Source organism: Aythya ferina (genome assembly GCF_964211825.1).
Source record: "Aythya ferina genome assembly, chromosome: 21".
Lineage (NCBI taxonomy): Eukaryota > Metazoa > Chordata > Aves > Anseriformes > Anatidae > Aythya > Aythya ferina.
The window spans coordinates 6,466,895-6,484,106 of record NC_140319.1 but is presented as its reverse complement, the minus strand read 5'-3'; the positions used below and the strand labels follow the sequence as shown (position 1 = coordinate 6,484,106).

Sequence of the window (17,212 nt, the reverse complement as noted above, 5' to 3'; positions counted from 1 at the left end):
CCACAGTAGTGTTTAAAATGTATTCTCCTAAAATTTTGCCCTGCTCTAACCTGCCATTCTGTTTTACCAGCAGAATCAAAGCCCTGGGCTGACTTCAAAAAGTGCCAGTGTAGCATACCAGATAATGTTCTCTCATTCCTGTCTCTGGGTGCTGCCTTTTTAACTTGCTCGTCATCCGGATAATGATTTCTTTCCCTAACCCTGTATCTGCTTTCTCTTTTTTTGTCCTCAGTGCTTGTATGGCTGTTACGTCCATTCTTCCATCATCCCCACGTTTCACAGAAGGTGCTACTGGCTTCTTCAGGTAGGATGGTGATGGATTCCTTTCTTGTGGTTTTATTCCAACTGAACTTGTACGGCTGTGTTTCTTTTTGCTGTTGGGGAAATCAGCTGTGCCCTTCTCTGGGGTGTTTGATTGCTTTGGGGGATGTTTCTTGTCTGAAGGTGATAGGGATTTTCATAAAGTGGTACATCTTTCTTTAGAGTTGTGAGATGTTTTCTCTAGATAAGTTTCTAGCAAATATAGAGCTGATGTGGAGCTCCCTTCCTCTTTATAGCTTGAGCTTAAGTGTACCCTAAACAGAGTCAGCTAAAATGAGACCTCTTCTAGATTTTATTTTATTTTATTTTCCATTTTGAAGCAAGTCGTGCAGTAGGAACTCAGGAAGCCAACTGCTTCCTGAGCATGCAATGTCGTGGGAGAGAAAGCAGCCTGTGGGGATTTGTCTGAATTTAGTGTAAATCTCATGGCAAGCTGCACAAAAAGGGTGGGTGGAACGGCTTTCCTCCAGCAGGGAGTTTAGTTTTGGGGTAGCTCTGTTGGGTTACTGGGTGATTTTTCTCCTCATTGTTGTGGGCACAATCAAGTCCCTTGAAAAGTTGAGCAGTTTTCCTCCTCGTTCTGCAGTGTTTGGGTAGTGGCCACATACGGAGTGGTCCTTGGGTAGCTGTGCTCGGGTTCACTCGCTGAGTGCCTGGGGTGGGTATTTGCTGACACCGGAGTGCTAAATGTAGGTTTGCTGAGCTACTTGTATTGACTATTTACTGTTGCTTACAAATGCTGAGCATGTGGAAGCAATTCATTTTCTTTTGTTAGAAAACAGCACTTGACAAATACTGTAATAATGTTATTGTTCTAAAGATTAAACCCCCGCAGTCCCGAAAACAACTGGGTCTAAGGAAAATGACATCTGTTTGGAAAAGTAAATGCAAAATACTTCCATGTTTTTCCCTTGGTTTGAAATCACACTTCCATATTAAAAAGACAAAGCTGTTGCTCTCTCAGCTGCATAAAAAGACACCCCACAAACCACAGAAGATGCTGCCTACTCAGTGGGCTTAATCCAAGGGAACATACACAAAATGTTACTGTCCTCTTATGCTTACGTGCATCTCCGAGCTCCGTTTGCATCCTCAAAATACAAATGTCGTATGTAAGTAAAGGGGCAAAAAACCTTCACTGCTGCAGTCAGAGCCGTCGGTATTTCACCTACATGGAGGAGAACTGTGGTGTTGTGACTTTGCTGAAAATGCAGTGCAACCGTGTTGAATCTACCAACTTTAACCCTTCTCCTAGCTGCAGGAGGTTTTCCTCGCCACCTCTCCAGCTCCTGACCTGTGTACGAAGTTGGATGTGGCAGGCAGCAAGGAGATGGGGGAGCTGTTTATAAGCATGACTAAAGAAGCCATTAAAAGTTCACAGTTCAGTGCACGGAACTGAACAAAATCTCTAAACTTAGAGTCCAGTTTGCCTTGGGCAGCAGACAGCTGTTTGTTTTATTATTTAGCGGCTGTCTCCGCTGGTGCCTGTGATGGATGATGTGACAGGAGAATTCAAAGGAAATTCTAAGTTAATTCTGAACTGTAGGCACAGCATGGCAGCACCGTGTGTGCTTGCTCAGTTAGTATTTTCTCCCAGGTGTCCCCAGTGAAGGCAGAGAGAGGCCTGGGATGGGTGGAATGGCAGATCGCTTGCTTCTCGCAGTTCTTGCTTACAGAGGAGCAGGGAGTTGGTGAAAAGATCCTCATTCTGCGGTTCCAAGAGCTCTGCAAAACAGCTTGGAAGGTGTTGAGCTTTGTGGCGCTGCTCAGGGGATGGCTGCAGGCACGGGGGGTGATGGCCCCACTGGGAGCCGAGGTTGCTGCACCCGGGGGCTCTGTAAGGCTGCCCCTAGCACAGGGTGGAAAAATGCCTGCTTTCCTTGCAGCCGGACTTAGGCAGCCGTTTGGCCTTGCTTTTTCCACTTGGCACTGCGCGTTGGTTTCTTAATTTTACAATGGAAGGCTTTAAGAACAGTACATAATAAAAATAATGAAGTACTTTTATTATTAAGGTTAATAATAAAAGATTAATGTGAACAATGCTATAAGCCTAGTTCATCAACATGCACCCCTGTGGGGCACAACTCTGGAACACCCTCCTGTCCCATTAGAACTGCCAAATTATTCAAATGTATATTTAATGAATCTGAACTGTAAGCAAGTGTGTTTTTCAGGGGGGGACGGTGTCCTTGTGGCAGCAGCGCCTTGGTGAAGGGACGAGGCCACGGCCGGTGCGAGGAGCCTGATCTCAGTCTGCAGCAGAGCACAAGGATGGTGATGCTGGGTCTTTCACAACTCAGCAGCGGATGTTAATTTAGAGAAACAGGTTTTTTGTGCACTTGGAAGGCAGTGTGACAGCCTGCTCCTGACTGAAAGGCAAACGGTGTTCAATCGAGTAGCATTCACAACAGACCAAGTCCTTTTATCTTTTCCAAGCGTTTCTTTCAAGGCTCTGGCCAGTAAGTTCATGATAATAATGTTTTCAGTATTTCCTGTTGCCAAAGAGATACTATCCTGGCTTCATTTTCAGCAGGGAAAAAGAAAAATATCATTGTGATGGCAAACTTGGCACTGTGTGGTTGCGATAGTGAGTCTGCTATACAGGACGCAGCTGAGATTTCCTCCTTTGTAATCTGAAGTTTTGTGGTGGTTTTTTTTTTGAGACATTTTAGTCTTTCTTCATAAAAGGTTTTGAATGCTGCCTTACAAAAAAAAAAAAAAAAAAAAAAAAAAAAAAAAAAAAAAAAGATACCTTTGTTTTCTTTTTAATAGATTTTGTAATTGTAGAACAAACATTGTAATGCCTCTGCAGGAGACCTTCCAGCTCTGGGCACTCAGCCTCCCATACTGACTTCTTGGAGCTGAGTGAAGGAATAATGACAGAGGTACTGCTGGTGGTTCTCTACACCGTTTTCATATTTTTCTTTTGCATTCCCGATTTCTAGAAAAATAGAGTCATGGTCTGCACAACACACAGACAAAGAGAGAGATGATGAGGTGAACAACTTCTTCAAAGAGCATTTGGGAAGCCATGGAGAAATCTTCAGTAGCACCTTAAAAACAAGGCTGCTGCAAAGCCTCCCGGACTCATAATTTGCTGCCCTTCTAAAGGGCTCCTCGTGGTTTCAGATGCTCGGCAGCGTTAAACCCAGTAACTGAGTATGGAATGGTTCTTTTCTTTTTGGCATTACTGGTGAGCTTTCTAAAAGAAGCAGTGCCTTAGCTGTCTGCAGTCAGCCAAGCACAGAACAGCGCTGTGAAGTCTTTTTTTAGGTGTGAGTGATGGCAGGTACTCCTGGAAAGCCGTCAGCACACAGGCACTGCCACTGTGCTGGTTGGCTTGTTTGCCAGCAGGACGTTCGTGTATGAGCACACGTGCTGCGTGTGTTCAAACCTTCAAAATGGCACCAGATTTTCTGTCAATAGAAAAGCAAAATGTTTGTACTCATAATGACTAACGCAGGAAAAATGTGGATTTTCAGAGATAGTCTATTTTCAAACATTGGCACAGCTGACTACAAAATGCAGAGTTCCCTTCTGTGTACTGGTAATTGGCACCCCAGGAATTTAAAATTAATCTAGTGCCAGGTTCCCAGGGCTGGCTGCTGTGAGCGAAGGTTATTGGAAGCAGGCTTTGTCTGTAACCATTAATACCAATGTGTTTCTTGCTCTTTCCCACTCCCATGCAGTACAGCTGGAGACTCTCTGTTGGACAGTGATGGGGAGCAGGGCTGATGGCTGGCATTTCCCATCCCGCCTTTGGGAGATTCTGAATATCTTTCCTTGTGTTGGTGTTAAGACGCTGCAATTGTGGGTAGCGATATGTTGAAAACAGTCTTTCTTTCTCTTGTAATAAGTCATATACAGACCATGCTTGCTATAGAAACATGCTATTTTTTTATGAATTCACAGTAACTATATATATTAGTTCTTTATGACATGGGAGAGACCTTTTTCATATTGCTATCTTTTCTGTAATTGTTTGCTTACACATAGAGAGGATATCTTTTTGAGGCACTTTGTTTTCATTAGATTATTATTTGTTTTTTCCAAATGCCTTCCCACTTGCTGCAGTAATTTAATAACAACAATGGTCACAGCAAAGAGAGGCCAGGAATTGTTGACAAAAGGCTGCTGACATGCTAGGACTACCTCTGGCTCAGCTATAAAAGAAAAAAATTGGAATAAAATAAAAGGAATTACGAGCAAATATTCAAATAAAGCCTATGAATTAGTTCAAAAAATATTCATTAGCTTAGCCATTTGCCGGTACCATTTGCACAGGTGAGATTTTCTTGATAAACATGTTTGTGGAAGTAGGAAGTGCAGGGAATACGGATACCTCTGGATGTTCAGTCTGTTGGCATTTACCCATTCATCACAGCCCATCAGACAAATGAAGGCTAGCAAGCGTTTGAGAGCAATATGTAGGCAGATACCTTTCTCACACGGTGTGCACATTAACTGCTCGCTGAATTATTTACAATGGTGAAAAAAGTGTGTAAATAGCAAAGTGCTCCCAGATAACTCCACAGAGAGGAGTGTGGCACAGGCCAGCAGGGTGCAGGCTCATCTGCCAGCAGCGGGAGGACAGGGCCTGTGTGCCAGCAGGGTTTGCCTCAGTCCCACAATGGCCCTGAAAGGCACCTGGAGGACTTTTCTCTTGTCTCCTGCAGACTTGTGTAACGTAGAAAATCTGCACCGTCCTTATCCTGCTGCATTGCCCCTGCACTGCTCTTGTGGTGGGTCAGACATGCCAGGGCAGGAGATGCCAGTAGCTGCCAGCGAGCTGTTGCAAATCAGGCTTCACAGGAACGGCTGCAATGCAAACATCCAATCTTGTAGTAGCTGAAAACCAGCTGTGTTGCATCATTATGCCTTGCACGCTCTCAGGATTCTCTCAGCAGCCAGGGGAGTCACTGTGAGGCTTTGCCACAGAGCAGAAAACGTCAGGGGGAAATCCAGGCAGATAGCAGCTGTACAGGTGTGATGTCCAGGCAAGAAGTCTGTCCTGGAAGGAGTAAGTGAGACATGCTGAAGGGGACGTTGCAGGTGTGCAGAGTGCTGTTAGTGGTGTTTAATCATCCTTCACGCAGTCCTGCGTGCACCAGCTGCATCTTTCAGAGTATCCATAAGCCATAGCTGATAGCTCACGCTGTGCTGCACCAAGCAGCAGCTTCCGCTTCCCTGGCTTGAGAAGCAAGTGACAGCTTGAAGAGTTCGGTCTTTTTTAACACGAACTGGAAATATTACAGTCTCATAAAAATTCCTGAGACTTCTGCTCGGTAATAGTTTTTATTTTGCATTTGGGTAAAATAGAAATGACTGGGCAATAAAGCATTAAAGATCTTGCACTGTGTGTGGGCACTTTAGCTAGGTCCCATATTGTTGAAGGAATGAGGTGTAAGTCAGGCACTTGACATAATGAGCCTTTGCCTTTTTTCCAACAGGAATGCAAACTGTTGCTATTATGCTAGCACATTTTCACAAAGTGTGAATGTTAGCCCACATGACAAAAATTAGCTGTGTATGGCAGTGTGACAAGGGATGGCAGGGGTACCTAACAGGCGTTAGGGTGGCCTGGCATCACGAGCTGCGGCTCCACAGCACTGCAGCACTGATCTGCTACGTGGCCATGGGACCGTGACAGACGAACCCCAGGTTCAGGATCCCTGCCAGAGAAAGGACGGTAGCAGTGATGTTCACATCCCTGCACAGAGGCACTCTGAGACCTATTGCCTTTGGCACTATTTAATTTTGAAGTTCTTCGTGCAGGGTCTCTGCCCCAGTGTGGAGGCAGTTACTCTGTGATTGCTATTAAGCTTAAGGAAATCCAACAGAGAATACAGAAGTAAAGTGGAGTAAACTGCTATTTATTCCAGTGCCTAATCAGAGCCTATGCGTATCCAAGGGTTAAAAACACTCATTTTAATCCCAAGATTTCTACCTGTGGCTGGAAGGTGAAGCCTCCCGGGATTTTCACAGGGAGGTTTTGCGACACTCACCATGCACAACATGGTTTCTGGGGCCTGAAAAATCCAGAGACTTTTTTAAATTATGTCAGTCTCTCTGATGTCACACATTTCTAACCCCCTATTTACTCCTGAAAATAAATTTCAAAGAAACCCTTTGAGAGGTGTTAGCTGTGCTCCCTCACAAACACTTGAACCCTTTTCGTTCATTTTGGTCAGAGAGGAGAAGCTGTTAGGTACCCACTTGCCAATCTCAGTGAGACTCAGTCTCTGCAGGGATCCCACAAAATGAAGCTCTGTTTGAGAGGAGTGAGTAATTAAATATGTTTGAAGGCTCCTTTCATGGCTCTGGACTTTGCATAAAGCTCAAGTTCCATTTAGTGTGAATGCCCCAAAGCTTAAATTGCATTAGTACAGCTTTTCTAAAAACAATTTGTGTTGTGCTTCGTTGTACCTACAGTTCTTTGGACAAATTATTTTGGTCAGTCGTCCAAAATGCTTTTGTTATGTTTGTAACATGAATTGCAATTACAAATTACAGTGCAGGAGCCTTTCCTTGATTTCCTTTTTCCTTAGAAAATTTCACCTTTGTTTCTTATGTAACTCATTGCTCTGAATAAGGGTTGCCACCGTGGGTTTTCCTCTCTCCTTTTCTTGTTTTCAGGACTAGCTGTGAAAACGGCCATTTGTTTACTCTGGTTACTCCTTCAAATCTGTAGCTGTCTATAATACAGGATGCAGGCATTAAACCCAGCAATAAAGGGAAAAGAGAAATGAAGCGGTGTGTCATGTAGTTCATGTAGTTCCTTAGAGATGAAAATTATTAATTAGTCTTATTATCCAGAACATGCCAGTCTGCTAATCCTTCACCAGACAAACTGCTTTATGCCTCCAATGCTACATTCTATCAGCTCTGCGAAATGATTGCTTTGAATATAAAAGACTGTGCACGATGGTTTGGTTGCCATCTTTATTTATCAAACCAAATAAATGGTGTTCTCGCTTGTATTTGACAACTTTGGAAAGGCAGAACAAAAAGTAAAAGCCCTTGAATTTTCTTATATACAGTTGTTCCTTTAGTTTAATCTTCTTTTGCAAGTGCATTCTCAATGAAGTGCTCATCTCTAAAGCACAGGAATAAGTGATTATAAATATATATATTTGCCCCAGGAAGCACTTCTATTTTTTTCTTTTTTTCCCCTTTGAAGGTGGATGCAGCCCTACTTGAAGACTTTTTGGTCAATCTCAGTATTTCTGCAGTGCTTTAAAAACAAATAAAAGTTTTGTGATGCCTTGAAAGAACAACTCTGCTGGGCATCTTCTCTGTTTGACTGATGAATTTTGGGCAATGCAGGTGCTGTTTGTGGCTCGTGGCTAGCTGAGGTCTTGGCCAAGTCTCTTGCCTGGACGTGGTTGTTCGTTTTTGCGGAGTTTCTGCAGGGCAGAGGTTCCCCCCTTGGGAGCGCGGGGTCAGCCGGTGCAGCAGTGGTGGGCACTGCTGGTGTCCCCGAGAGAGCTGCTGGGGAAGCAGCCCCCCGATGGCACAGCAGAGGCTCTCCTGAGGATGGTTCAGCTCAGTAACGTGCTGTGGGCTGTCCTGCACTCGTCTTCTCATTCCTCTCTTTATTCTTTTCACATGAACAGCCTAAAAAAGACCAAACAAATAATGTAAGACAGTGCAGAAGAGGTAGAGTATCCTTTAACTTCCTGCTATACAATTATGACCTTTTTAATGAACATGTAGATGTGTTTTCAGGGCAACTGTATCCATCGAAACCCATTTTCAGTCTTTGAAATAGTTCAGGCATACGTTTGCGCACACACACGCACTCCTGTGATCTATTCAAGTTGAAGGTTATTTTTGCCTGATTTTTCTTCCTTCAAGTTTTGCTTGCTCACTGATGTTAACTTCTCATAGGGTCATTGCCTTCACTAAAATTAAATTCCATCTGGCAAAGCTCATCGCAAGCTGTTTTCTAGTGATCTCCTCCCTCTTGGTAAGAACAAAGCTATCCAGCGCACTGGACTCCAAACTCACCCTCCTTTGTTTCACAGCCAGTACACCCCCTCTTTGATTAGAGGAAGGACAAAACATAGAAGGGGACCGCACCTATGAGGCCTACTTTTGGGGAGAACCAGGAGTGTGTGTCTATTTTACATCTGTCTTCACACTCCAGACCACAGAAATAAATCAGGGCGTTGTTTTCATGAAAAATGTTTTTCGTGACAAAAATCTATAGTAGATAAAATTGAACTTGCAACTCATCCTAGGCCATACCCTTTTATCAGTCTGGATACCTTCAAAACAAAGATGTGTTTTGACACTTGCAGGATGAGGAAAATGGGTCTGTGGAGAAATGCAGCAATAACCCTCTTCTGATGTTCCAGCAAAGGGGAAACAGGGAGGATTACAAATGAACTGGTATCTAGAAGGCTGGAAACATTTTAGCAGGAGTGCTTTATCTTTTGTAATGCTTTTATAAATTATTTATTAACACACTTGCTGCATTTTCCCTTGAAATTGGATAGAAAGGCAAAATGTATAGCAGGCAGATTATATTCTAGAAGAAAGACGTTAGTGATTAAAAAACAGTTTCCAACTATTTCAAACATATAACTTTATTTTAGACGAGTAGTCTGCTATTTTTGTATCACTCTCCACCATTTTAAAGAAAATGCAGGATTCATTCTTCAGATGTATGAGAAGACTGACACTAATGCAAGCAAACTAAAACACAGTCAGAGTGCTTTAGCTGTTGCTTAAATAATCTGTTGTCATTTATAGAAGAGATGCATTTCCCAAACTGCTTTGGGACGTGCCTTGGTTGCTAATCAAGAGGAGTTATTATAGGGGCAACATAAAAAAGTCCAAAACATGGCCGACTCCTGAAAAAATGGAAAGCAGATTTTATGCTTTTGGCTCTTTGTGGAAATGATGCACCATTTGCACTTTACATCTGACTTGGGGGACTGAAAGCAGTGTATCTGTCACTTTATAGCTGCTGTAATCCTGCCATGTGCTATTGGCACACTAATGTGACGGGGGAGAGCAGCACGTGCCCGAGCCAGCTGTGTTACCAGGCAGCATTTTGTTTGCAATTCAGGCAGCACCGCACTGATGTGACACTGGCCTTATGCAAACAACCTTGCCTCTATCTGTTCCTAGCGACATCTTCCAGGAGCACCTGCGTTATCAAAAATGTATTTTGCCCCAACGGTTACAAAAAAGAACAGAAAACAGGATTAGTTCCGGGATGCCTGAGGACCCTGCTGAGGTGTCACATTGCTGGAGGATATAAAAATCTTTATGACACAAATTGGAACCAGATTGCTTTTGCTGGAGTGTATGCCCACCTGTTCGCCTACGAAGACCCCACCAAGTGGGCCCATGCATGCTTTCAGACTCTGCCCTGTTTTGGACCCGTGATGTTATCACCAAAGTATCCTCACTGCAGGAATCGCAGTCAGAGAACAGCACAACTCAGCTGGAAATTAAATCAAGACACAGATTTCGAGTTACTTATTAATACTCCCTGTATACCCAGGATTAGGTTTTTGGTGATGCTTAAATTGAATTCTAATGCTATTTTGAAATGTATAATGTGCTGAATTTACTTCACCTCAGGTTTGAGTTAATGGTTTATTAAATTACGCACCTTGCAGTAGCAAGGCTGTTTCCTGGCGTAGGACATTTAGGCTTACAGACGGAATGCAGCAATTTTGCTGATCTCATCCACGTACTCCCTGGCCAATTATTAGGTCTGCAGGTGTCCATGAATGTATTATACTGTCAATTGAAGTTTCACCTGCACTGGTAAGGCATAATGAGGGATTAGGTTGGAAATTTTGTGGTGAATAAAATTGCAGTTTGAGTTTAGAGATTTAGAGTACATTTCAGGGTAGGTGTGAGAGAGCTTGTAGCAGACATTGCTAAGGCTGAAGTCTCTCATTCTAACACAGGACGTTTTTTCTTTCAATATGTAGTGGTTTGGCCTGCAGTGAGTTACATCCCTTTTGTATGCCATCTATTAAGGCACTCTTTTCTAAGTGTTTCAGGCAAATCACTTCCCAGTTGCCTGTGGTTTTGAATGCTTTTCTTGCTGTCCTTCTGCCTGTGTGAGCTTCTCACTTGTTATCCAGGTTGCTTTTATTCTCAAAATCATCTTTTATTTCTGAAGGAGTATCTGTCTGTTCCTCTTTTGTTGAATGGCTGCCTTCAACTATCTCCTGCTGCCTTACACTGCTGCCGTCTGCTCCCAGATAATGAATCCTCTGAGGTCTCCTTTCTTGCCCAGCCCCGCTCACATGAGGGGCACAAGCTGCTGCTTTGCTGTTATGACAGTCTGGCGTGGTGTCCGTGGCTCAGCTGAGGACCCTTGCCTGTGTCCATCACAGCTGATGGGCTCTTTTCCTGCCTTCTGCTCTGATCCACCTGCCTGTGCTCCAGTACAGCATTCTTTAGGCAGAGATGCATCCTCCTTATGACTGATTGTATGGAGCTGAGCTATGCAAGGCAGGGGATTTCTCCTGATATTTTTATTGTAAGAACTGAAACCTTCCCATGCTGTCTGAGGTAGCCTCCTGTAACACATATAACATATACTAAGTACAACAGTTGTCAACAAATTGTTTGGTATGGCATGTCCTGCCATCATTCTGATGGGCCTAGTGCAGGTTTTGGTGGTCAACCAAAATTTGTATGAATGCAATGCATATGCACTAAACAGCTATTATTAAGCAGCCGTCAGGAGTACCAAGCAGACACTTGTTAAAACCAAAGGTTATTTTGGTGTTGCTTGGTTATTTCTTAAAAATTCAGCTAACTGCATTAGACACATATGAATATCGAAGGTATCGGAGGTACTCTTGGCCTGTCTCACTCCTTTTGTTCATTAGTTAATGCATCTTGTGGGAAGACTAAATTAATGGTACTTTAGAAGGCAGAGGTTTTAAAACTGACGGCGTTAAATGGGAGCTCTCTAAGGCATGACACTAGTAAAGAGAAAATGCTTTCAAGTAAGTATTAAGTATAGCTTCTCGAATGTCCTTTTAGCTTTCAAGCTAAACAATGTTTTTTAAAATCATTCCCCTGATTTCAAGTATGAAAGCCAACAATAGAGGCAGATTTTCCTTCAGGTTTATTTATTTGCTCTGGTATGAAATAGCATAGCAAACTTAACGGGATCACCTCGGAAGAGCTTATTATGATGATTATTATTATTATGACAAAACTAAGTATTCTGGCAAATCCAGCTGAGTTTTTGAATAGCAGGTGATTCTCAGGGAGAAGCCTTTACTTTTAGATATTTATCTGAAAGTATCACAAAACTTTAGATTTGTTCTTCCCTCAGTTCAAACTGACCTTTGTTCCAACAGCAGGGCCCCCCCCGCCACAAACTGATGAAGGGGGAATAGCAACATGCAGTGCTACCTGTCGGGTGTACCTCAGGGTGTTTCCTGACACGAGAGGCTAGGAGTGAAAGTGATATTGAGACTCCTTTAATGTCTTTGAGAGGAGAAGAAAAAAAAAAAAAAAAAAAACACGAAAAAATTGTCCAATTTATCCATGGTTAAAGAAACTCTATTGCTCTATTTCTCTTTGGTCAGAAATACCTGCTCTGACAAGAGAAGGGCCTTCTAGAGCTCTAAGGGTATAGAATCCAAAGGGTTCATTAAAACCATGAGGCGCCAGAGGGACAAGCTTGGAATTCTGAAGCTTCATCTAGGAAATCATGAAAGCTGTGTGGAAAGACAGCTTGAAAGTGTTCTGCACAATGTGCTGCCGCCCACGAGCTTCTCCACAGGGCCCTCACCTCTCGTCGTGGCTTCATTAGGCCCAGCCATCGGCGCTCCATGAGGAGCCACAGGGCCCCGGCACGGGAGGCGACGCCATGTCACTGCCCTCTGCAGCCCTCCCAGACAGCCTTTGTAGGATTTGCCCTTCACAGTTCAACTCGACACTGCAATCATTTCCTGATGGAAAAGGGGAAGAGGGGTCTGCTGGCCATTTCACTATTCCTAATGCTTGTTCCTGGAGTGTGATGTAACTGCCAGATCCCAGAGTAAATGAGGCTGCCAACACACAGGAGGAAACTAAACTCTAACGTAACATTTGAGGTGTTTCCCAGTGTTGTCACCAGCTTCCGAAATAGCAGCAGCAATCCTGAGTGTGGATCTACATTTCTAACGTGGGGGTAGAGCTCTTCGCCTCACCCCGAGGTCTGTGGCCATTTCTCAGGGCCGCTCTGGAGCGCTGTCGCTGGGCGGCTCCGGAGGCCCAAGAGCGAAGCTGGGCTGGAGAGAAGAGGCACAGCCGCTCTGCCGTGTGCCCAGCCTTCCGTCCCTGCATCAAGGGATCAGTAATTGCAGCCATTTTTTGGTGAAAGCAGAACATTTGTGTTTATTTCTCTTTATAGCCTATATCTGTGGCTTCTTTAGGCATTTTGCTGGTCTGAAGATACGATACTAGTGTCCGTAGTGCTATCAGACTGCAAGGAGGCCCTTCATCAAGTCATCATCATCTACCTTCCAGTATGGAGGTACATGTAAGGTCTTTGCTGTATTGTGAACATAAATAAGTCTGGTTTTATTGCACCCACATTAGATTTTTAATACATTGGAGAGTTGTTGCCTTTCTGAAATGCATCAGTCAAATTTTGCTCAGCTCATGCTTTTGTGAAAGAGAGAGAGAGAGGAAAAGTAAAAAACAGAAACCAAACCTGAAAAACCTACCACTCAGGGGTGACAAAGTAAAAAGCTGCATCTGTCCTGAAAGGAATTTGCCTTATATGCATAATATGAAGCCTTGTAGGAAAAGGAATTGATGTAGAAAACAAATTCCCTTTTCAGCCTACAGGAAAGAGAATGGAACCACTACATCAGTTTTGATGTGAATGGGTTGAGTGAGGTACAGAAATCAGCCCTGAACTCTTTCTGCAGTGTTTGGCACTTGCACAAATAGCTTGAGCCTGAAATGCTGTTATTCTTTCAGTTTTATTGAACATTAAATCCATCACAAAATATGCAGAAAGAAAAATGAATGTAACATCTTTCAAGGTCACTTATGTGGATTGTTTCTTTGCAGGTAATGTAACTGCGTTGGGCTTTCTGTAATAAAGTGGCATCAGTGCAGGAAACCATACATTTCATAGTATGAACTCCAAATCATACAGCAATGTTCATCTTTTTACAGAAAAATAGGGCAAATATGTACTGTAACCTGCTACCTCTAAAGTAAGGCACTCTGATTAACAGTAATTATAACTATTACAGAATGTCATATCCTAACTGCCATTTACTGACCTTTTCTTCAGTGTAATTTTCTTCTCAGGAGCCCAGGTAACTGCAGAGTGATTCTGTAATATCCCAGGAAACACTAGCCCTATGAGCATCTAGGGCAGCACAGCAGCTGAGACCCACTTAAGTTCTGAAAGGCACTTGGGTTTAAACCCATTTAATACCTACATTCTGTTGATAAATCTGTGTACTTTTGAGAAAAATAGTGGTTTTTTTTCTGAGTTCACCTTATAGTTGTAGAGAGAAAGAAGAACATTGCACTTACTGGATACAGGAAAGCTGATAAAAGAAGCTACCTAATACAGTTTTTCTGTGTATAATACCACTACAGACCACAGAGTCTTTCCAAGCTCAAAGTGACCCATAATCTTGCTCACACAGTGAGATTTGTCATCCTTCCAGGGAACTAAACCCTTGTTTTCTGGTTTTGTAGAATGACAAAAAATGAAAGCTGCAGTCAGATTCAAGAATTAATGACCTGAATGATCTTTGGAGGGGCAGCTCTAAGGAACTCTGAGGGAACTTCTTTGGGGAGAGGTGCAGTATTGAGATTGAGTTTTAACAGCAGTTTCCTGAAATCACTTAATTATCATGAGCTAAGAACAAGTGAAGCATCACAGTTGCTTTAAAATGTCAACTTCTTTATAGCTTTACTACACGAGATAGACCTAAGCACCATCTTTAGGCACGGTGAGGAATAACCTGTCCCCCAGCTGCGACCTTCACACAGTGCCCTTGTCTTTTGAAGGCCTCGTGCTGTCCCTGGTGCTTCATGGACCAGGGCTGCATAAGCTCAAATTTCCAGCCTGCAGCTCGTGTTGCAGGGAGAGGGAAGGAGAGGCTATGGAATAGGCTTGATTAAGAAGTGCTTTTGCTTTTTCTCTTGAAAGATATTTGCAGTGAAAACTGTACATGAAATTTATACTCCTCTCATATGATTTTGACTGTTTTTAGTGCACAAATTCTCAGTAGAAAATGTATTCAATAAAAATTTGATGTGGAACTATAGCTCAGCAGAATCTTTTTTTAAAAAAATCCAACTCTGGAATATTTATTTTGTATCTAGTTTCAGTTTTAGTGCCTATTCCTTCTGCAGATGCCCTCGTTAGCCTGTTAACAGTTTATGAAGAGCTAAGTCATCGGCCCCTCTCACGCTCAGATCTCTGCATCACAGTGCTGCCGTGTTTCTTCAGCGCCTGACAGTGACGTTTTCAGGGGAAAGCACAGCTGCATGGGATGATACTTAAGGCTTTTGTTGTTGGCTTTTTAAGCAAGCAAATCAATGCTTTTTGTTAATGAAGAGACTAGAAGGCGTTATGGCTCACTTGAGTCGGGTGGATTAGGCATGCGGCATGTGAAATGTTACCGTGTTGGTGGGCAGCACTGTGGCTGACAAGAATATGGTGAGCTTGAATTATAGCAAGTCAGCTGTGAAACAGTTTTAGCAAGAAATGTGCAATAAATTGGGATTTATTCTCCTTTGATGCTTAGTATGCAAAAGGAGACCATTTAGGGGAAATACAAAAGGGATCTGGGATGGCCATAATGAAAATTTCAGTCTAAACCTGACAGCTGTAAGCCTCTAAAATGTTTTTTCATGCTGTGGAAAAACATGCCTTCAATATAAGTGGTATAATCCCAACACATAGGACGGGTTAACTCTGATGTGTAGGGAAGAAGTGATTTTTTTTAAGGTTTTGAAGCAAGAGACATCTATAAATGAAATCCTTGCTCACATTTTTGATTTCTAACCTTTGTGCCAAAAGGTTGCCATTTGTTTCCACAGCTGTAAGCAAGCATCACTTCACTAGACTGCAAGCGGTGGCTGTGACAGCAGAGCAGGAATTCCACCTTCAGGCACCAAAGGAAGGAGCAGGATGCAAGCCCTTTGGTAACATCCCAGCAGCCCCCACCTGTGCCCTGGCTTCTGTTTGCTCGTCTCCCTCTTTCCACTCTGCGCCACAGAGCCAGGGCAGATGTTTGCACAGCACAGGGAGAAGCATTCCAGGGAAGTAATGACCAGAAAGGCATAAAGTGACTCTCCAAACATAAATCCAAAGGCTGAAGTCTACGTTCACCATTTCAGGGTCACTGTAAAGATTTCTAACAAGTTTCTGGTCCAGTGTATTGCACAAAAGCAGATTGTGAGCAATGAGACAGAGTACTGCCTCTGTGAATTATTGTTTTTTCAATACATTTTAACGTAGAGCTGGAGGCTCAAAACACTGAGAGCTTTTTCGTAATGTTTAGTGATAAACTTTTGTCTCCTGTGAGTAAACAATCTGCTTTCTTAGCCACTTTTTTTCAATTTAAACGGAAGTACATTGAAGCCCTCTTGCAAAAACATTTATTATGTCAAGCAAAACTGGAGGTTTTGGGTTGTGTTTCTCTATTATTTTTTTCTTTACTTCTAGTGTTCTTATATCAAATTTTCACTCAAAAATACTGTTCGGAGGCATACGAAGTGGCACATGGCTTTATGAAATATACCCACATCCTATGATATGCCATGTTTTTATTTTGTGACAGTCCAGGATTCAGTGCATGGCCTAAATATTGTGGCATCCTGTTTGATTTTTGGATTGTTAGATGGTCTAGACGCTATAGCTCATGGACACCATGACCATTTTTCCTTGTGGTTTACCTTTTTTTTAGGTTACTGTCTGTAAGTTTCAGAATGGAACAGGATTCCTCAGTGGTTTATAAATTAGGGCCATATTACAGCAGCACCCAATAGTGCTGCCATATTTTAGACAGTGTCAGAGTTTCTATTATAAACCTCATTTTTCAGCAGTTTATAGCTCAGCCATAAAAAAGTCACTGTATGCCAGGACTCAGAAGGTAACAGCTGCATCTCAGCTATGTAGGGGATTTGTCTGCATGCATTTTTTTGAAAATAAAAATAAAAATAAAAATAAAGCATGCTTTTTTACATAGAGCTCTATACAATTATATTAAATATCAATATGAAGTTACATTATCTTTTGATTTCAAAGGTAATTACTTGGAAGTTAGAAAATGCCTCATTTTTGGCAACCTCTGCAACTTTAATTCTTCCTATTTGTGAGCCTGTTCTATGTACCCTGGGACAGGATCCTGTTTAAGAAGTAATAGATACAGGTGTAATTAAAGACTCTCAGATTGCTTGTGCCCAGAGCACCAGACTAGGGCTGCTTTGGCTCTTCAGGGAAGGAGCACTTTAAACGCTGGCCAGCAGCAAGAAAGGCAGTGTCACCCCCAAGGACAGCGAAGGATGTGCCCAGAGCCTCCAGAGAGGGCACGAGCTGCAGGGACACGGGATGCTCTCGAGGATGCACGCAGGGTGCTGCAGGGAAGTGCTTGAGGGCCTCTGGCTGCAGGCAGGTGATAGTGGGGGTGCCCAGGGGTGTGAGAGCTTCTCCTCTAGAGGATGGTGAAATCCTTTCGTGGCTTGAATACAGGAACCTCTTTCAAATACCCTGTGGTGCTATAATTTGTCAGCTTGGGATAGGTTTTTTTGAGCTACAGTAATGAGAAAGGCCACAACCTTTTTAAGGGCAGAATCTAACTCATCTGCTAATAGCTTTTGCTAACTTAGAATAATCAGCTGGGAGCAATATTAGTTATAAGTGCCATTCTTACTC

At 42.9% G+C, this 17,212-nt stretch overlaps 1 protein-coding gene across 7 annotated transcripts in view; it reads left to right on the top strand.

Annotated features, from left to right (window-relative positions):
- The window catches only part of CAMTA1 (calmodulin binding transcription activator 1), a 329,904-nt gene that overhangs the window by 205,646 nt on the left and 107,046 nt on the right, over positions 1-17,212 (top strand). For all 7 annotated transcript variants that reach the window (XM_084495064.1, XM_084495063.1, XM_084495060.1 and 4 more), the window contains one exon: positions 233-304. In XM_084495064.1, the coding sequence (XP_084351190.1) occupies positions 233-304 (72 nt within the window). The remainder of the gene's footprint in view (positions 1-232; positions 305-17,212) is intronic.